The sequence below is a fragment of the Cyprinodon tularosa genome, unplaced genomic scaffold, assembly GCF_016077235.1.
Source record: "Cyprinodon tularosa strain WSP-4 unplaced genomic scaffold, ASM1607723v1 ctg1090, whole genome shotgun sequence".
In the NCBI taxonomy this organism is placed as follows: Eukaryota; Metazoa; Chordata; class Actinopteri; order Cyprinodontiformes; family Cyprinodontidae; genus Cyprinodon; species Cyprinodon tularosa.
Window position 1 is genome coordinate 107,261 of NW_024037883.1, and position 21,763 is coordinate 129,023.

Below are 21,763 nucleotides of genomic sequence, written 5' to 3' on the forward strand. Positions count from 1 at the left end.
GTAGTGTTTATAATATTTGTATTAATGTAGCAAGAAATGCTGCTGTTCTCTTTAAACAAAATGAGCCCTGAAGCTCACATTAAGCATAAAAAAGAGCATGCATATTTTTGCAAAGGACCAATGAAACTGAAGAATAGTGTCCCTACCAAAGTTGAAATCAAACCTACGCCCTTGCACTCAGGTAAAGTCGTGCACCACTTGGGAGAATTCGGAACTGCAACCATTGGAACAGCTGCTTCGCTACGACTTTAAACCACCTCAACAGGCATGTATCCCTTTAGATATGTACAAAAAACTATGTAATTACTTACTTTTTGGTGTTTTTTGAAGCGTATGGTGATCTCACCTTAAATTGTTTTGTATTGTGTGTAACTAGATAGATACACGCCGATTCAGGTAGTTTAAAGTTTTTTTTTCATACAAAACCAAAGGGATAAACACAAATCTGATGTCTTGCTCATGCGTATTGACTATCGGTATTCCGATCTGACAAACAGCGGATCACTGCCGCATCATTTGGTAGTTAAAGAAATATTAGAGTGAAATAAAAACCCGAATTAAAACTGTAACGAAAACTAATATCTCATTTAGATTTGAGGCTATGCATTTAGGAAAGAGACCTGATTAATCGGATCTGATCTGATAATTATGAAATGTTGGCAATAATGCTGGTGGTAGGCAAAAGGTCCATTACCAGGAATTGGAGAAACTCACTTTCTCGCTTAGAATGGAAAAACACAAATTCACTGCCATTTGGCTGCAGCATGTGAAACAGATAAAAGTGAAAGAGAAGGGTGTGGGCGTCGTACCGTTTCTGGGTCTGGGCTGAAATCCTGGGAGCTCCTCTGGCTGGTCACAGACAGCCGCGCCGTGTCTGCCACCTCCCCGTTGGGCAAGATGCCGTCAGCAAACCAAACGCGCTTCTGTTCACGTGGGCAAGCTGAAAGGATGGAGAGAAACGGGGAAGCTCTTCGAGGGAACGCTCAAAAATAAGAACTGGCTATGGGAACAGAAACACTGTACCTACCGTCGTTATTTGGCTGTTTGAGAACGGAGACGGGGACCATGACGGTGGGCGGGGGGGAGTTCAGAGTTCCAGCTGCGCGAGCCTGCTGCAGAGGAGGGATGGTGCTGCAGTACTCAGAGGGGATGTTGGGGTTCGGGCTCGGGCCTGTTGGACTCATCATCCGCTCCAGGGCCTGGGCTGAAACAGACATGCTCGTTAGAAGAGAACCCGTTCACCTAGTGGTCCCCGCTGAAACTTCAACCAGCCAACAACATCTATGACCATTTTATTGGTTTATTTGTTGCAAAGAAGTAAAGCTTTATTCTTAAAGTCGTAGGGAAATCATATTTAAATGTCAAATAATTCTGGCTTAAACATGTATATAAATGTAGTCTTTATCAGAACATATTGTCCCAAAAGTTAGAAAATTTCTATTTAAAAAGAAATCCTGACTTAAAATCTGTGGGGGGGGGGGGGGGGTTTCCCATTATCTTATGCAGGCAAGTTAGTTATAAGTTCCCTCGAATGGTGCACGACTTTACACGAGTGAATAAAGTGAATGTGATTAGTCGTTTATCAAGGGGGAGGGATTATTTTGGCAGAAGGTTCGCAAGCAATTTAGATTGTGGCCATTGTCTCGGAAGCATCTTGCTAACCAGTTAGCAACTTACTGCTAGTAGGTTCCCAATGGGAAATTCCATTGGGACCAAGTAGCACTAAATTGGTGACTTAGAAACGACACTGTCAAGGAACGCTATGGACAGAGGAAACATGCAAGAGGAGGAGAGTTTAGTGAAGGAGGTCGTGGATGAGTCTCCTCCGTCTAGGGCTGCAACTAACGATTATTTTAAAAATCGATGAATCGGCCGATTATTTTTTCGATTAATCGATGAATCGGACAAAAATATTTTTTATATTAACCTCTTTATTCCAAAATAAACATTTTTAGACAGAACAAACAAGCACACAAGTACAGGTTGCTCATTAACTGTACTGGTGCTATATGAAAAATAAATGGTTGTGTTAAAACTACGCAAACTTACATGAGAAATGTGGCTGTACATCCACAAAATATAGGGTACTTTGTTTCATAAAGTGCAAAAAAAGACAGGCATTTTTGTTTTTAAAAGCCCCTAAGGGGTTCAAACAACAGGCCCCCCCATTTCAACCAATGAGTTTTTTTAGACTAGAAGAGTTCTGCCTTTTAAGACAGGAAAGTATAGAAGTTAAAGTTGCTACTTGAGAAAATACTGAACCATAGAGATAAAAATAGCCCTGTGATTCAAATTATGAATTGTATTTGGAATAAAAATGAGAGAACCAGTGGTGCTAAAAAACACATCCTCCAAAGACAGATATTTACATGGAAATGTGGCAGATAATTAATTGACATATTACTGATCTTGCTGGATTTTATTCTGCTTTACTTCCATAAATTGCAGGATCTTCTTTACTTTATCTTTGCCAGAAGATTTAAACTTTAAAAGCCTTGCTCTCATAATTTGCAAGTTAATTTATTTATAAAGAAAATATAAACGCTGCTTAAGCTAATTCAAATGAAATTAAAAGTAAAATAAGTAGCCAACCTTATCACTGTCTGTAACCTACTAACAAGGTAAGGAAAGCATCAGATGAGCTACTGATCAGCTACCGATCACCCTGCTGATCAGCTCTCTTCACTGCCATCGAAGGCTCCAGCATGTTTTCTTTTCAGGTGCTGCATCATAACAGTGGTGCTTCCGTGCTATGTTCATTTGTTTTTTCAAAAGTTGCATGTTACGACTTTTTTCGCTTTACAAAGCGCAGACTATTTTAATTATTGTGATCAATTTGCGCCGTCAATCCCGGCGCATGCGCGCTTCATTTGCAATCCTGCGGCTCTGACTGCAGCGCTGAGAGGGACTCCTGCGGGAGCGCCGCGGTAGAAACGGGTTGGGATGGGGGAGGCGCCCCACGGCAATGACGACGGCGGCGGATGACGCATTAATCGCGCGACACAACTAATCGATGATGAAATTCTTGCCAACGCTTTTAAAAGTCGATTTTTATAGATTTTATCGATTCGTTGTTGCAGCCCTACCTCCGTCATCCATTTTTTATTTAGAGGAGGAAAGTGGGGACGAAGATGTTGTGGAAGAGGACGCCAGAAGCTTGGTTTGGTTCTTATTTGAATCGTTGCGTATATTAGCTGCGACATATGAATCAAGATGACCGTTGATATATGATTGGCCGAATTTAGGTGTACAAGCTGACGTATAACTAACTGGCCTCAATAAGATAATGAAACCCCCCCCCCCCCCCCCCCCCCCAGATTTTAAGACAGGAAGTTTCCTAAATTTTGGGACAATATGGTCTGATAAAGTGTACATTTACATACATGTTTAAGCAAGAATTATTTGACATTTAAATACGATTTCCCTATGACCTTATGCTAAGTTGACATTGCAGGCAAATGCGACTCTTTCTGACGTATTTCACGGCAGTCAGAATAATTCAATAATTCTCCTCTAAATAATCCCATATGTACCGCCTGAATATGTGCTACAAAATCGGAAGCATATCAGTTTTTAAAGTGTTTGCAGTCTGAACAGTTGAGTCGCGTTTCATTCAGGCTCTGATTACTCATACATACAGATTTGTCTGCAGCACAGCACAAAAAAAGGCACTGTAATATCCAAATACTGTCCACAACTTATTGATGTCTACAGTTCTTCACATGTGGGTCCCATTGCGGCTGTGAACCTTTCAGATTAAGTGAATAAATCAGATTCCATCCAAAAACATCAAGACCTGCAGTGTGATGGTAGCCTGAATCAAATGGCTGCTTTACCTCCTCAGCCTCTCCAGAATCACGCTTATGACCAGATCATGTGCCTCAGCTGTGTGGAAGAACATGGCTGTACATAAGAAAAACCGGAACATTTCCCTTCTTTAACGGAAACGGAACTGGTTTAGCTGAACAGAAACCATTTGCAGGGTTGTGAAACAGGTGTGAAAGTCAGAGAAAGGGGAAAAGAACTAGCTGTGTGAAGAAAAGGCAGTGATTTTGTTTCGTGCTTCAAAATCCCTCAAACGTTCTTTATAAAGCATTCCTCTAATTCTCAGAAATGATGGAGACTCTCTCTGTCTTTTTGCTGGACATTTACTGAGATTAAATTATTGAGTTTCTGTCAAACAGTTTTACTCCCGTCCAGCATGGAGATAACCTCCTCCTTTGACTTTGCTCCTGTTGGTGATGGAGTAGCAGGGTTCCTACAACATAAGGCAAGTTAAGTTCAAGACTTTTTTGTTTTTGTTTTGTTGCTTTTGAGTTTTTAAAGCACTAGTGGCTAGTTTTATGGACAGTAGGCTGACAGGAAAGGGGGTATGAGAGAGGGGGAGAGACATGCTGGAAAAGACCAGGCCGGATTTGAACGCGGGTTGCCCGCATCGCAGACTAAGGCCTCCATAAAGAAAAAACAACCTTAAACAGAGGGGGTGAACTCAGGTTTCAGCTTTCAAAAACCTACAACGTAGCAATTGAGTTGATCCCTTCCAAGTATAATTGCAGCCCCAGCCCTTGTACAGGAGAGCGGAGGACCTAGCCTATTCAGCCAGGCCAACAGTCCCCTTTAACGACCCCCATTCAGACACATAGACAGGTGTGGGGCATTGCAGGCTAAAAGCCAGTTTATGCTTCTAATGCATAGCCTCTGCAACCGTCAAATCGGTCTCTGTGCACGGCCCCCGCGCAGAGGCTCTGCAACTGTGGTCGCGCACCTCAAAAAAATCCTGACTACGGTCGCAAACCCGCACAGACCTCAAGAGGAAGTGCGCAGACAAAAAGCAGCTATGATTGGTCCTTGGTATGCCTTTCCGGCTGTCTGTGTGATTGTCCTTCTCGATGTGGTGCCGGGGCGCGCCATTTTTAAAATCTGCTGCTTTGCCATGTTTACAGCTTTGTCTTCCATCATACCAAAGTGTTTGTTGTTTTACGGTTTTTAGGTATAGCTGGTATATCCAAGGTTTTCAGCTGGAAGCTACAGGGAGAACCAACCCTGTGAAGTCAACGCTTAAAGCCGTGATTCCTAACTGGGGGGCACACATACCCCTAGTGGTCCACCAGTGCATTGCAAGGGGTAGATGAAAATATTTTCTTAGGTAGTAAAATAAAATAGATCTGATTTGTGAGGACCCAATTGAAAAAAAAAAACATTTAAAAAAAAAATCCTGACTACGGTCACAAACCCCTGCAGACCTCAAGAGGAAGTGCGCAGACAAAAAGCAGCTATGATTGGTCCTTGGTATGCCTTTCCGGCTGTCTGTGTGATTGTCCTTCTCTATGTGGTTCCGGGTCACGCCATTTTTAAGAACCGAGGAACAACAACAATGGATACTCTATCTCTGTGACCGTGATATCTTCCAGACACGCCATTGTTGTTTTGAAAGATAAACTCTCCCGCCGGCGCCGCTAAAGAAGTTTTCGTTACCATCCGATGAAGTTCTAGCAAGTTCTCTAACCCGTTCATGCATAGTGGTCACTACAGTGGACAGTTATTAAATGGTTGTTTTCTCTTAAATGAGCATGTTTTAATGTCACATTTGCACATATGTTACTACAGTGGACGCTAATGTATCATCCTGCCACTTGTCAAACTGCCACCTACTCGTCAGCCTTGCAAGTGACTTTTTTTTTTCCTCAAAAAAACAAAATGGCCGACAGAGGAGCACATGGGTTGTGAGGGAGAGGAATATCTGCTCATTCCTTCTATTCTAGGCGATCCTTGCAGGTAAAAAAAAATATGGGGACATCAAGTAACAATTAAGGAGTTAAGGAGAAATTCCAAGAATTGATTCTGTGTTATTAAAAATTTGGTTGCAAATGTGTGCGGTTGCAGAAGTATAATCCACCTTTGACAAAGAAGCCAAACGACCCCCATTCCAAAGGGGTGGATAAATTTGTCCATTTTAATTTGCATGTTTTCAAAACAATGACAAGGTTTTGTTGGGCTACTTTATAAAACCTTGAAGTCAGCGCTATTCCTGACATTTTTAATTGAAAAAGCTTCCTGAATGGGAAGCGAAACATCTTCAAAGTCCAGTGGATTGTTTTTAATTTTCGTTTTTTGGAATGACTTCTATTAAGCTTCACTCTCATAATAAATTAGAACCCTATGAAAACAGAAATATTGGTCCACCTGTGAAATCAAATCTGTCGGGCTGTTATCCAGCACCAGGACATCAGTTCTGAGCTATATTGGCAAAAATCACAGGGAAGTTATTTGGATAACCAACAATAAAACAGAGGACTGCTGTTAAAGTGGGTAAAAAGAGCTGACCCTGCATCAGCTGCTAGCTAACATCAACACACTCCGATTCTGCCTGCAGCGCTGTGAGTGTTTATTGACGTAAGGGACCGAGAAGAAACAACAAACTTCTCTGACAGCGTGCAGGTAATAAACAAACCTGCTTCAGGAGGTACACAGCCCAGCATTTCAATGTTTGCTTCAAATAATCAGAAAAGCAAAAGAAAATAGGAATCAGTTTATGCGCTGCAAAAACGATTTTGACTTAGGCTCTTATTGGAACCAACAGTAGGAAAAAACAAAATACCCCAGTTTGCCAGAAGCATTCTTTAAAAGGGGCGAAGATGGAATAACAAACTGATTATTAGTATTTACTGGTGTTCTTTTTTTAATCAAATAAAAATGAAATTTGGAGAAAGAGCCTAAAAAATTAGTAAATATCAGCTAATACCCTGATTAACGTCACCTTTATTACTAAAGTCGTAGGGAAGCGGCCGTTCCAATGGTTGCATTTCCAAATTCTCCCGAGTGGTGCACGACTTTACACGAGTGAATAAAGGGAATGTGATCGGTCATTTATCAAGATTGTTGTGGCGGAAGGTTTACAATTAGTTTGATTGTGGCGGGTTTATCCGAAGCATCTTGCTAACCAGTTAGCAACTTAGTGCTAGCAGGTTCCCAATGGGAAATTCCATTGGGACCAAGTAGCACTAAATTGGTGAATTAGAAACGACACTGTCAAGGAACGCTATGGACAGAGGAAACATGCAAGAGGAGGAGAGTTTAGTGTCTGAGGTCGTGGATGAGTCTCCTCTGTCATCCATTTTTTAATTAGAGGAGGAAAGCGGGGATGAAGATGTTGTGGAAGAGGACGCCAGGGCGGCAGACGCTTGGTTTGGTGTAGAAGGCTTCCAGCCGTACACGTTTGAGCCCTTGCCTCGCAACGCTGCCAGTTCTGTTAGCTCTACGCCTGCTGAAGACACAGACGTTCATCCCCGTGAACACTGGGACGCAACTCAATGGGAAAGGAAATGATTCTTGTTTCAGCCATTGCAAATATTAGCTGCGACATATGAATCAAGATACTATGACCGAAAAAACACAGAAAAAGACAGGATTGTTTGTTTTGTTTGGGGAAGATTTCTTCTGATAAATAGTAAATGTATATACATGTTTAAGCCACAATGATATGACATTTAAATATGATTTCCCTACGACTTTAAAAAATCCTTTTATTATAATTATATTTAAATGCTTACAGATAATTATCCTCCTAAATTTACCAGTGATTAAAATGACCCTTTTTTGTGCCGCGTAGTGAAGAAGGCCTGTCATCCTGTGAGCTAAAGGCTAATCTCAGTGAGGAACAGCTCACCATCTATGGTCTAAAGATCCGGAGCAATAAAGCAGAGACCAAAATCACGCCTCTCACCTTTATGTATGGTGTCAAAGCAGAGGACGCACACACGAGCCTCCTTGTCCAGGTACTTGAGTTTACACTTTCTGTTGCAGCACCCGGCACAGTACACCTGCCACAGAGAGAGAACAATGATGAAGGAAACAATGATTCAGCTCCAGCAGACACAGAAATGATGAGCGCTCCTCTGAGACAATCCTAACATGTTCGCTTGGCCCCACGCAGCAGCAGCAACAGCAGCAGCAGCAGCGGCGGCAGGCGTGGCAGCGGCAAATCATGTCGTCTGGGCTGTAAACAATGACATCCCGAGCCGTGGATCCTGATTCCGCTTTAAACGCTGCTCCTTAGCTGCAGCTCTGGATGCACGGCTCAGTGGAGATCTAAAGGGGAGCTGGAAAAAGAACCGCTGACTCATGCTCTTTGCCATAGGGCTATTTTTAGCTCTGAGACGTAATATCCTGTTTTAACCATTTCTGGGGCACAGACTTTAGAAAAAAAAGATTCCCTCACATGCTCTAAATCAGCATATTAGTTCTTATTTTAGCAGAAATATAATAAAAAAAAGACAATTATATATATATTATTAATATATATATTATTTTATGAAACTATGGTATCTGCTTAACGTTTAAATGTAAACAAATCAAACAGATTTTTCGATTGTTTATTAGATTAGATCAAATTTAATCCGTGGGATTAATTGATAACGTCTGTTCAGAAAGAATTTCGTGGAATTTTTAGCTGCTCAATACAATCCCATTGAACGTAAATCTGCTTCGATACAATAGGAGAGCTTTACGGAAGAGGATTAGGGCCAGTGGGAAAAAAAAAAAAAAAAAAAAAAGTTAAATGATTTTTTTATTTTATTTCAGTATAATATGGGAAAAAAGTCAGAATTCTGACTTTTCTCAAAATTCTGACTGAATTCTCAAAATTCTGACTGAATTCTGAAAATTGAAAACTCATAATTACAGTACAATCATTAAAAATACTGAACGATGAATTATAGTGTATAAATATATATTTATTTAATATATTAATGTTGAACAAAAAATATACAACTGCATGTAGGTTTTATGTCTAATCCAGTTTGACTTAATTCTAAACTGTTTTGAATCTGAGTAAATGTGTGTAATCCAACTGAAAGGTAATTTAAAATTTGTTTTGGTCTTTTAAAGGAAAAGTTCGGGCATATTCAGAATTTAAACTTCTGAAAATACTTTAAATATGAAATTATTACATACTGTTCAATAAATGATAAGTGTTTTTTAATTCAGAGTACATTTTCATTTGTATGTGCTTCACTGGAGGCATCCATGTTTGTCAAAGAACACTACTGCCACCTACTAGTTTGTGACGTCACGGTGCGTTATCGGCTGTTGATCAAGTCCCAGTGCTGTATCTGGTGTTTGTCACAACGCGCTATTATCCAAGTATTCTTGAAAACATTCGTCTTCCAAATGTTGGCTACATGTTACGTGTTTTTTCTCTGGCCAGAAGTTCGATGGCAAATCCTCCCTCTTCAACGAACCCGTCCGTGGAGGATCAGGAATCGAAAATGTGAACTAAAAAGTTTTTTTTTTCACTTTTACCCGATGTATTCCAGCATCCATCTGCCATGCACGTGGGCATTGTCAGTTTCACTATAGCTCTGGTGAATTTCAATGGTGAAGTCCTCTGGAAATCTTCAATAATTGTTGTTGATTGCAGATGTGTGTAGTAGAGGGGTCAGCAACCCGCGGCTCTTTAGCCCCCCCCTGCGGAGCTTTTTCCAAAAATGTATGGAAAAATAAATTTTTTTTTTTGGTTTGCTTATTTTAATATTGTGTGCAGAAGGTCAAACAGACATTCATTATGTTTCTCAATGCTGTAAATATTTGTATAATATATACATTTAAACAATATATTTATTTCAAAGTACTTTATAGTCATAGAGATCAGTGGTCAAAGCAACACATGCCTCAGTGTGGCCCGGTGCCAGGCAAACAAATTGGCGTGTGTGTCTCAGACATGGATCCCAAAGGGAAAAAAAGGAAGATATCTTATGAGAACAGGGGATTGAAAGCAGAATGGAGCAAATCCTTTGCTTTCATTATCAATGCGGAAGGTTTGCTTGCATTTGTGCTTTGTAATGTGAGGTTGTCAAAAAATAAAAATAGTAATTTGGAAAGGCATTTCCAGGGAAGGCTAAATATGCAGCCGATCACAAATTTGGGAGTGAGAGAAAAAGTGCGATTGCAGAACTTCTGGACAAATTAGAGCAGAGCAAAGATAGATTAAAGAAATGGATTACATCTCCAAACTCCACTACTGCTGCTAGTTTGGTTGCAAGGATGGAAAACCATCCACAGATCAAACAGGTAGCGCTCTGATGCAGGGATGGGATTTTTTTCCCACTCCCCCTCCCCCAAATCGTTAAAATAAAAATATCACCAAGGAGCGCTGGTGACGGAGGATGTGGCATTTCAGGGTTAGAGATCTCTGCTCTGATGGATCTCAGTTCCTGCTTGGTTCCTCATGACTCGATCAGCTCCTCCCAACAGAAACACGTCCACCATAGAAAGATTCCTTTATCCTGTTTCTATCATTTCATCAATGCAGCCATGCGGTGAGACGTTCACTGCTCCTCCCTCACCTCATGCTGCTGTGTGACATTTGCTCCAGGATAAACATTTTACCATGAATGATTATTACAAAAATAAGCCCATGTTGTCCTTTTCTATAGTGGGATAATACACTTAGAGCCCGTGTTGCCATATGAGGCTTATATTAGGGTTGTCAAAAGTATCGATACTGAAACGTTGTATCCGGATACAATACTCATTTTCAAAAGTATCGATACAGTGCTACCACTAGTGGCACCTAAACAGTCATTCATCTTAAGTGCAGATTAGAGGAAAATGCACTTTCTGAACACTGTGTGATTGAATAATATTGTGCACTTTTTGGTTTCAGACTGTTTTCTGTAACAGGTGCAGCTGCTGAGAATTATTTTTGTTTCTTAACCAGTTTGGCTAGCGTCATTGTTATGTGTGCAAAGCATAGCCAAGGAAGGAACACTTAATTTTAACTTTGTACGTTTTTTATCCAGCTTGCTTAATATTGTGCACAGCATTCAACCTCAAAATATTGTTTATTGCATTTATTTATCTATTTATAGTATTTTGTTTATTAATGAAAATATTTCTGTCTTTGTTTTTATCCGTGTGGTATCGAAAATGACATCGAGTATCGAATATTTTACCTAGTATCGGTATCGAGTTGAAAAGTTTAGTATCGCGACAACCCTTGATTATATATATATATATATATATATATATATATATATATATATATATATTTTTTTTTTTTTTTTTTTTTTTTTTTTTGGTCCAATATGGCTCTTTGAGCAGTTTTGGTTGCCCAGCCCTGCTCTAGTAGCTCCCATTGATTTTGTTTGCAAAGCGAGGAGAATGGAGCTTGGCTTATTAATGACGTCACTGCTGGAAGATGTCCGGAGTGAGGTGTTACTATATTTGGGCAAAGATGGCTGCTCCCAGACTCTGTGAACGCGGCGAAAATTGTTTTTATTTTTTTAGAGATTATTGCTAAATTTATTAAATCACCGCAAACATATTAGTTTTTGTTATAAATAATGATCCATTGATTATTCCTTGCTGATGGGACTTTTCTTTTAAGAAATCTAAAATGCCCGTCTCGACACATCCGGCCTCAGCAGCAATGCTGTTTTCAACTTGACAGTCCTTCTACGTCCAAAGTTTTTTTTTTTTATTTTGCTGTGAACAGATCTTCACAGTGTGATCACTGGACAGGAGAAGCCATGGAATCTAATTTCTGCTCAGGTTCAGCCTTTTAAAAGCTGTGGTCTGAAAATTCTCAACAGCCTTTTTGAGTTTAATTGCTGCCGTTAACTTTTTCATCTTCTTTGTCAATAATTTTTGAAGCTCCGCTTAGAACCTTTTCAAATTCATGCAACTTTTTAACTGGTATTAAGATTTTAAACAGGATATCTGCTGCAGAGCTTTTTTTCTTCTTTTTATTTTTACTAAGCATCCCATTCTCCTAATTGTGTTTTCTTTTTTTCATTCAAAATGTACACCGTAACCTCTACAATAGTGATAAGATCTCATCCATAAAAATTAAAACCAACTTTTAGTTTAAATCAGCTGAAGTTCACCAAGTGGACTGCAGAGGGCAGTAGAGCCTCTGGTGAGCAGCACCACCCTGTTATATGACTTTCTGCAGCTTTAAAGCAGCAATGAGTGAAAGGAGAACAGAAGTGTTAAATATATAATTAAGTTAGTCAAATATGATAAATTTCTCTTTTGTTGATACATATTGAACTTTAAAATGATATTAGGTGTGTGTGTAGCCGTCTAAACCTGAAAAACATTTTTGGTTTGGAAAGATATGGCTTAAATCTTGAGCATATTCTATATTATGTACATTTATTGTTTTTTAATATTTAATTTAAACTGTACATGTTTGTGCAATTATGGTTTAGTTACTGCAATCTTTCAGCATATGGCTGTTTTTTTTGTTTTAGTGCCAACTAAGGATACATTTTGCTAATTGATTAATCTCTAGATTATCTATTTATCCATTAATAAACAGATAGCAAAAGGTTCCTTAAAGAAGACTTTTTACGAAATTAAACCCAAAAAAATATAAAGCTTGTCCACTTGAGGAGTTCTTGATAGAGCAGATTGACAGATGAAAAAGATTTTCATCTTAAATGCAAAATGTTTACACATTTTACTCCAGTTAACAATTAATCAATTGCTAAATTAGTTGATGATTATTTCGATAATTGATTAATCTTGATTAATTGTTTAATCCCTTTATTCTTTCATGATAGGTTCCTTGATCAGCCAGCATGGGTTCTTCAGATCCACGCAGAAATTAAACTAAGTTTAAAGATATAGGACCAAAACAATCGATCAGATTAGTCTTAAATAAACAATAACTAATACGGCAATCGAAACCTAATCACAGCGGTGAATAAGACAAGGCTCTAAAACTAAAGTTATAGAAGTTCTTAAAACATAAAATACAAACAATTTTTTAAAATTTTAAAATACTTAAAATATAGTATTGTACAGCTTCTTAATAATAAACATAATTACATGGATCATTTTGCCATTTGCAATTAATTTAAGATACTCAATTAGTTTTTTTTTTTCTGTATTCTACACATTTATCTAGAAATGTTATTTTTTGCTATCTTTTTAGATTACTTATTTTATTTCAAAGTTTGTTTTATTCATCAAAATGTCACTTGGAAGTACAATACAGAGGTTATTATTTGACTTTTCCCACTTAAGAATAAACAGACAGCTGACAACAAAAGCAAACCAAAGAAACTATTTCTGACATGAAAAATGTTTTAAAAAAGAAAAAAACAAAATGAATAACAGCAACAAAAAAAAAAAAAAGTTTTAGGTTAACAGATTACAAAAATAACTGAAAGGTGCAGCCCTTTAAAAATACTTTTTAAATTATTATCACAGCCGTTTATTTTTGTAAAGATCAACTAAAAGTTGGAGCCGAGGTATTGAATTGCACTCAATGTATTTTTGCAGTATTTTTTGATGCAACTTTTCCACTTCTGTTATTTGCTGTTGTTTCTAAAAAAAAAAAAAAAAAAAAAAAAAAAGCAGAACGATATTACAGCTTTCATGGATTTATTTCAAACTTGAAACTTTGTTTAGCCAAATCGTATGGTGGTGCATTCTTGAGTATCGAAAATAATCGGATCGTTGGGTCAGGAAATCGATACTGAATCGAATCGCCATGATGGGTGTGATTTACACCCCTAATAATAACATAATTAAAATTGGGCATAAATAAAAAAATATCTGCGATATACCTGCAACAAGCTAACTGCGACAGACTGCTGCGGGAGGATAACCAGCCATTAACAGAACAAGAAAGAGAGCGAACAACGACTCTGGACTGACGTACCTTCCCGCAGGCCCGACAGTGATGCCGCCGCTTGATGAAGGTGAACGTCTGGTGGCATTTCATGCAGGACGGAGCTTCAGCGTCTGGCACCCACGCTGGCTGAATGCTCCCCAGCTCCTCCTCACCGTCCCCCTTCCAGTTGGCCGGCCTGGCAGCGCCCAGCGGCTCCTCCCCGGGGTATGGAGGCGGCTCTGAGAGTTCGTCAAACCCTGCAGAGAAATCCTGCTGATACGGAGGGCTGCTGAGGTCAGAGTCCCTGAATTTAGACGGGTCCTCTGTGGGAGCTGGGTGCTCCTGTTCTTCAGGTGTTGGGGAGGTGCTGGGCTCCGTTCCTTCCTCTCCTGCTGGTGGAGGTCTGGCGGTTTGGCTGTGGGGCTGTTTTGGTCTGGCGCCTCCATAGGAGTCATGGCATTGTAACGGTATAGACTCTCCTGACGCTGAAAGAGCAGGAGGACTGAAGCTTCTCTCTGCAGATGCAGCAGATGTTGCATCTGCAGACGACAGAGCTTCTGGCTCTTCCTGTTCTTGGCCACAGCTTCCTGGTTCCGGCTCATCTCGTCGTTCTTCCAGAACCTGCCCTGACTCCGAGAGGCACTGGGGTTCATCTCCAGAACCTCTGGAGCAGAGAGAAGGCCCCGCCCCCTGCTCTGCTTCCGCGTGCGCCTGCAGGAAAGCGTCCAGTTCTTCGTCTGTAACCAGCAGCTCCGCCTGATCGCTCTCAGGCAGGTATTCAAAGCCGAACTCAGGAGCGTAGGGCGGGTCGGGCTCTGCCGGAGCAGAACCAAGCGAAGCGTGCTGCCCCTCTGGAGACGGCCTCCTCTCTGACATCTGCTCCGAGTCAGAGGAGCCGTCTCTGCCGTCATCCTTTCCTCCTGTGCTCTCAGACGCCTCTGCTGCTCCGGGAGGATCCTCTGAGGTGGTGGAGTTCACCAGAGCGCCGCATATCGACACGGCCAGCGGCAGGCATGACAAGCTGCCCGGTTCGCCGTTTGAGGATTCACACTCTATACCTTCGTCTGACTCGCCTTCAGCGGCCTGATCTGAAGGTTGCTCCTTGCTTAATGACGTCACTTCGTTATCGCTCTCTGCTTTATGGCGGTCCGAGGACGCCCCCTCCAGCTGCTCTTCACTCTCCTTCTCGTCTGCATCTGCCAACTCCGACTGATCAGAAGGTTCAGAGCTTTTCTCCGCCGCCGCCGGAAAAATAATGTCCAGCAAACTAAGTGAAGCCGAGTAACCGCCGCTCTGTTGGTGGCAGCTCAGCTCAGTTTGCTCCTCCTCAACACTGTTTATGTTAAGCCCCACCCCCACCTCTGTGACCGCGGGGCTGTCAAAGTCCACCAGCAGCGCCTCCTCCTCCTCCTCCTGGCTGTTGGTCCGAACCAAGATGGCCGAGCTGGCATCGTTTACGAGGTCGCACACCGGCTTCAGAGTTCTGTCCGGGCAGGGCGGGGCCGCGTTTTTAGCAGGCCTGCGGTCAACGGAGGACAGAAGGTCCACGGCAGTCAGGGGCTGACCTCTGACCTCGCCAACGTCAGCCGTCTGCTGGCCATTGGAGGCATCTGAACAGCTTCCTGCGGAGCCATAATGGAGAGAATTGAGGTCTGGGAGGCTGGTTGGGCCGCTGGGGACGTCCGGGCAGAACGGGTACGCAGGGGGCTTCAGGAAAACAGGCTGGCATTCCGCTTCCTCTGCAAAAAGAACCAGAGCCGAGCGGTTATTTAAAAGAATAATTCAATGCTGCCAATTACAGTCATTCTTATCAAATACGACTGAAACTAAAAAAGAAAAACAAATCTAAAACAAGCAAAAGAGGAATAAAAAAACCTATGAAAGGTCTTATTAATTCCTAATTTAATTATTTCTAAAGATGATGAAAAGGCTTTTGTTTAATCACAGATTTAAGAGTTAGTTAAGAGTTTAGTTCTGGGTCAAAACAGATTTGGACAGTGTGTTTTTATAATGTTTTTTGTTCTTGGCATTCATATAAATATACTGTTGTGATAACTCAGAATTCATTTGATTGGTTTTTAGTATACATCTATTTTGAATTTACAGCCTCCCCTCAGAAAACTCCGCCACTGATGATCTCATTTATTTATGCCCTGATTTATTCTTTAAGGCTAACTTCCCTGAAGTCTCTAAAGAAGCTCTGGGAAGACCAGATGGCTGAATAAATCACAGAGGACATGTGGAAGAGGATGCTTTTGAAAGTAAAGGGATCATTCATTCAGAGCAAAGAGGTGCATCATGCTCACCTGACAAATGTCAGGCTCTCAGAAATGTTTAGGGATGTGGACCCTGTCTGCGGTCGCTGTGGTCTAGCACCTGAAGCTCAGGCGCATATGCTCTAATCATGTCCTGTCTTGAGTTCTAACTGGGAAGAGATCTTTCATTCTTTATCTAAAACCACCTGTAAACATGTTTTGTTGAAGTGGAAGTCTCCATCACCACCATCACATATACACTGGATCAGACAAGCTCTTTATTTTGTTAACTTGGAAAAGATTACACTCAATTTTAAGGGCGGGGTAAACTAGACAGACTGTGGGACTGCTTTCACGACCATGTAGGTGAGCTGGACTTCTATAACGATCCGGATTAATGCCCTCTTTACATCCGAATGGCAGCAGTTTAAAATGAGACGTTTGTTTGGTCTCAGCTGCTTCCCGGAGGAAGGGCGGTCTTACCTGAATTGAGCTCAAAGTCATCCAGAACCTTGTCCAGATCACAAACCGCTGCCTTGAAGAAGCTGTCCATCCTGAGCTACCGAGGGCCGTCAATCTCTGGCTCCTATTAAAAACAAGCAGGTTTTATTAGTGGTTTCATAAAGACAGTTTTAAGCTTCAAGAAGAGGAAAACAAACTGGTTACATGATTATGAGGTCAGCCTAGGATGAATTATGGGAAGATGACTCAGTAAAGGAAGTGCTGGCAATAAACAGTAATGGTGCACTGATGAACATACCAAACAGGGGTGGGCCTCAAAGGGAAAATAGAACAGCTTCGAACTGGGACTGAATGGTGTTTAAATCCTCTGATCTCTCATTAAATACGAGTTTATCTTCTACTGAACTTAACCTCCAAAAAACAAAAAAAAAAATTAAAAAAAACTTTCATCCACCAAGGAGGTTTTCTGTCAGCATATCCATTAAGGGCTTTAAAAGCTCAGCTGTAGATCTATAGGAGATCTATTGCCGAACTATAGTAATCTATAGCGGTTCCATAGCAAATCTATAGTGCATCTATAGTGCACTGTTAAGATAATTATCACTGATGATGTGTGAGTTTATTACAGCTTAATATTAGCTGCCTTGTTTCGAGGCAGAACTGATGTTTTCCACAATAGTTAATCCTCAGTCTGGCTATATACAGTTATAATCTTCATTCTGTACGTGGCAAAGATTTGGGAATAGAATGAGAGCGGCGTCCTTCAGCTAAGAACAAAGTGTAATAATTTGATAATGCTGGAGCCATGGATGTCCAATCATCTTCTAACTTGTATGATGTAATGATGTGGCAGACTAGAGATGTATAAAATGCCTTTTTAACGGTTAATCAGGGCCACTTCCTGAGAGATGAGCAGCTGCCTTCTGTAACTCTGAGCAACTTCTCTGATCTGAGAAAGATTACAATTTCTATCACAATCTGTTGTCATGTCTCCTGGTTATTTAATACATATAAGTTATTAAGTGTTATGTAAAGAGTTTGTCCTGATTGATGTATTTTCAGGGAAAATAACCAGAGAGAGAAAGATTCAAGGTGTAAACACAGAGAGCCCATCTTTAACAGCACCTATAGCAGATCTATAGTTGATCAATAGCGATCTATAGAAAATCTATAGCTCTATAATATAACTAAAACACATCGATAGCAGATCTATAGAAAATCTATAGCGGATCTATAGGAGATCTAGAGCGCACCCATAACAGATCTATAGCAGATCTACAGCTGATCTATAGCTGGTCTATATGAAATCTATAGCGTACCTATAGCAGATCTATAGCTGATCTATAACGGATCTATAGGAAATCTATAGCGTACCTATAGCAGATCTATAGCTGATCTATAGCGGATCTATAGGAAATCTATAGCGTACCTATAGCAGATCTATAGTGATCTATAACGGATCTATATGAAATCTATAGCGTACCTATAGCAGATCTATAGTGATCTATAACGGATCTATATGAAATCTATAGCGTACCTATAGCAGATCTATAGCTGATCTATAACGGATCTATAGGAAATCTATAGCGTACCTATAGCAGATCTATAGCTGATCTATAGCGGATCTATAGGAAATCTATAGCGTACCTATAGCAGATCTATAGTGATCTATAACGGATCTATATGAAATCTATAGCGTACCTATAGCAGATCTATAGTGATCTATAACGGATCTATATGAAATCTATAGCGTACCTATAGCAGATCTATAGCTGATCTATAACGGATCTATAGGAAATCTATAGCGTACCTATAGCAGATCTATAGCTGATCTATAGGAAATCTATAGCGCACCTATAGCAGATCTATAGCGATCTATAGCGGATCTATAGGAAATCTATAGCACCACTAGAGCTGATCTATAGTGATCTGTAGCGATTCTATAGCGCACCTATAGCAGATCTACAGCTGATCTATAGGAAATTGATAGCGTACCTTAGAGCTGGGCGATATGGCGATATATATCGTGAGGACGAGAGAAACACGTCTATCGTGACCTTTCTCCTCTATTTTTTCTATCGTGATAAACTTTTTTATTTTATCTTAATTTTTTTTAGCCAAGATTCTGTACTGTTCACTGTCATGGCCGCAAATTGCATAACTGGTGTTCTTGGTTTGAGGTTGGGATTCTCATATTAGGAAACAAGATGATGGGTAAAAAATAGGCAATGAAAGATTTTTTTCAACCCTGTCCATCTGACGGACTATGAAAACATAAAATGCAACATCAGTTGTGGCATATCGTGATATATATCGTTATCGTGATATAAAATAATCCATATCGTGATATAGTTTTTTTTCCATATCGCCCAGCCCTAGCGTACCTATTGCAAATCTATAGCCAATCTATTGATAATCTATAGTGATCTATAGCGGTTCTATAGCGCACCTATAGCAGATCTACAGCTGATCTATAGTGGATCTATAGGAGGTCTATAGCGCACCTATAGCAGATATATAGCCGTTCTATAGCAGATCTATAGCAATCCGTAGCTGATTTATAGTGATCCAAAGTGGATCTATTGGAAATCTATAGCAGATCTATAGAAGATCAGCTTCTTCTCCCATTAGAGGCAACAGCTGAGACCAGAATAATGCTGGGCGATATGATTGTTTTGTTTTTTTTGCATCACAGCCACTATTGGTGACTTCAGCTGGGTTCCCAAATAGTGATATTGACCTTCAGCAGGTAATAAAATAGTTAATTTCCATGGAACCTGAACTGCACCATTTCAAAAAATAAGAGATCCATTGGTGAAAGCATGGCGGGAGAAATTTTTGGGTGATTTGGATTTCTGCAGCTGTTATTTATTTTTATTTTTTTTGCAACATTTTTTTTTCCAGCAAAAATTTCTTTTACAAGTAAAATTTTGCAGATGAAATTTTGCAGTTTTCCCTTTTCTCTAAGTTAATTAATTAGTTTTTGCAGGTGAAGTCCTGCCACAGATTCTTTGCAGGGGATTTTCTATTGAATTGAAAGAGACATTATGTAATTCTTTACTGGAAAATATCTTCAAAATAGCATTTTCTTTTAACCCTTTACGACTAAAACACCATTTGATTAGCAGACGGCAACTTCAGTGAATACATGATTGCACAATTATAAAAATCCAGTGTTATAAATTCAATATTTTTAAAAAAGGTCTGATTCTAATGATAACAATATTATGATGACATTTTTATGCTTAGACTATGATGCTTTATGCATCATACTCATTCATCCTTTCCACCTTGAAAAAACATATTTGATACACGTTATCCCCTGAACAGCAGAATTAAATCTCAATAAATAATCTGGTAAATATCGATAACTAACATAAATAATCAGTACATCAGAAGGGGCTAACTAGAAATGTGAAATTCAAACGGTTGACTTTTAGGGACATTTTTGGCTCAGCTATAAAAAAAATGAGTCAGAAAAAGAAAAGAAAAAACACAAATATGCTCTAAAACTAGAAAAGCTGGACAACAATCTGACAGACGCACCGAGGAAATAAAAGGCAGCTCGACATAAAAATAAAAATGTTTGAAAAAAACTCAAGCGTTTAATAAGTTCAACTGAAATTGTACATTTTGATTGGAAATTCAACTTTGTTGATCTCACACTGGATAAATTAACTCTCTGCATTTAACCCATCCACCTTGGGGAGCAGTGGGCTGCCATTGTGCGGTGCCTGGGGAGCAGTGTGGGGTTAAGGTTCTTGCTCAGAAACCCAGAGTGGCAGTTTGTGGGAATGAGAGGGACTTGAAATCAGAACCTCCAAAATCCAAGCGCAATACTCTAAGCACTAGGCCACCATTGCCCTAAATAAGGTGGAAATTTTAATTTTAAGTCAAAGATATGGACGCCATTCAAAGATCTGATGTGACCAAACAAAGCAAAGCTCCACAGAGGTTTCTGTTCCCTGCTGACTCACTGAGGCAGGTTAACGCTACAGGGAACAGGAAGTGGTTTTAGGATGGAGGATAATCCAGTCATCTGACTTTCCTTTAGAATGCAAGAAAAAGAAAAAAACTAATGAACAAGGAAAAGCAATGTTTATATGAACCCATCAATTCCAAGAAAGAATTGTGACATTTTTCCTTCTTCTGCAGCTGGACCAGCCTGGTAGCAGCGTTAAAGAGGAAACCCCGTTTTTTTTTTTTTTTTTTTACATTGGCCCCTTGATTTTACGTTATATTTTTTTATATTTATATTTTTACGTCATACACACTCCTCTGCTTTGTTTTAAAAAAATATATAAATATAAAAAATATAACCGCAGATGTCTGGGAGACATGTTATGAATGCTGACGTACCATAAATGATAAATTATAAACAGTTTAGTTTGTGCCTTCAAGTCGTTTCGCATAGGAAGACTTTACTTGGATATAACAGAACAGCTCCAAATGACACAAAACTCATATGGGTGAGTAGAACATGATGTAATAACGTAAAATCAAGGGGGCAATGTAAAAAAAAAAAAATGGTGTTTCCCTTTAAGTTTGAGCCCAACCTGATAATTAACCACATTCATTTAATGTCATTTAGGTTGTCGCACGTAGCTTTGCTGGTCAAATTAAGTAGAACGAAACGTAGAAGAAAGAAATACACTTTACCCAATTAAAGCGATTATTTAACAGGTAACTATATAGAATAATATCCCCGTTTTCTGCTTCTTTCATACAAACACGGTAGAGACCATATAGATTTATGGGTGGCAGCCTTTTAGTATTCTTAAACATGGATGATTCTGAAGTCAGTCCATCTGTTCCTTGATGCACGCAGCTCATTTTTAGAGCCGATATTGTTAGGTGAATGTGTGCATTTATGACTGAAAGACATCTCCTGCCTCCATTTACTACAGCGTGTTGAATTCATTTTAATGTGTATTTAAAGACATTTCAATTAGTGGAGCAAATATATTTATAGATAGTTGTCTTTCTTGCCAGTAAAGGAAAGATTTAAGTAGATTTTCTTTCTCAGTATTAAGCAACAGGTGGGGGAGGTGGAGTGTAGCCGCACTACTTTGATTATTTCAGGATTTAAAGAACTCATAACCAGAATACTATAATATTCTAGCAGTTTTAGAACAGCGCCATTTTGCTATTTATCTGCTGTTTTTTTTATCTCAGAGAAACTATCATACATTATTCTTTCTCCAGAAACTGTCTATAAATAGACTGCTAAAAGTGACATAAGGAAGTCTATCTTTCTTGAAAAAGTGTGTTTTCCCTTAAATGGAGAAGAAGATTTCGACAATTTACCAGTTTAATAACATTACTTTAATTTAGAATGAAAGAATAACTCCATTATCTCATTTAAAGCGCATAATATGTAATTATCTTATTTTAGGGGCAAAAATGCTCATTCCATTGGCAG

The 21,763-nt window shown here is 39.6% G+C and overlaps 1 protein-coding gene across 1 annotated transcript in view; it reads right to left on the reverse strand.

Annotated features, from left to right (window-relative positions):
- zfyve16 (zinc finger, FYVE domain containing 16) overlaps positions 1 to 21,763 on the reverse strand; it is a 48,378-nt gene that overhangs the window by 25,194 nt on the left and 1,421 nt on the right. The window contains exons 2-6 of the mRNA XM_038293839.1: positions 16,363 to 16,465; positions 13,673 to 15,363; positions 7,724 to 7,820; positions 1,028 to 1,204; positions 810 to 940 (exon numbers count right to left, since the gene is read on the reverse strand). Of these exons, the coding sequence (XP_038149767.1) occupies positions 810 to 940; positions 1,028 to 1,204; positions 7,724 to 7,820; positions 13,673 to 15,363; positions 16,363 to 16,432 (2,166 nt within the window). The 5' untranslated portion in view covers positions 16,433 to 16,465. The remainder of the gene's footprint in view (positions 1 to 809; positions 941 to 1,027; positions 1,205 to 7,723; positions 7,821 to 13,672; positions 15,364 to 16,362; positions 16,466 to 21,763) is intronic.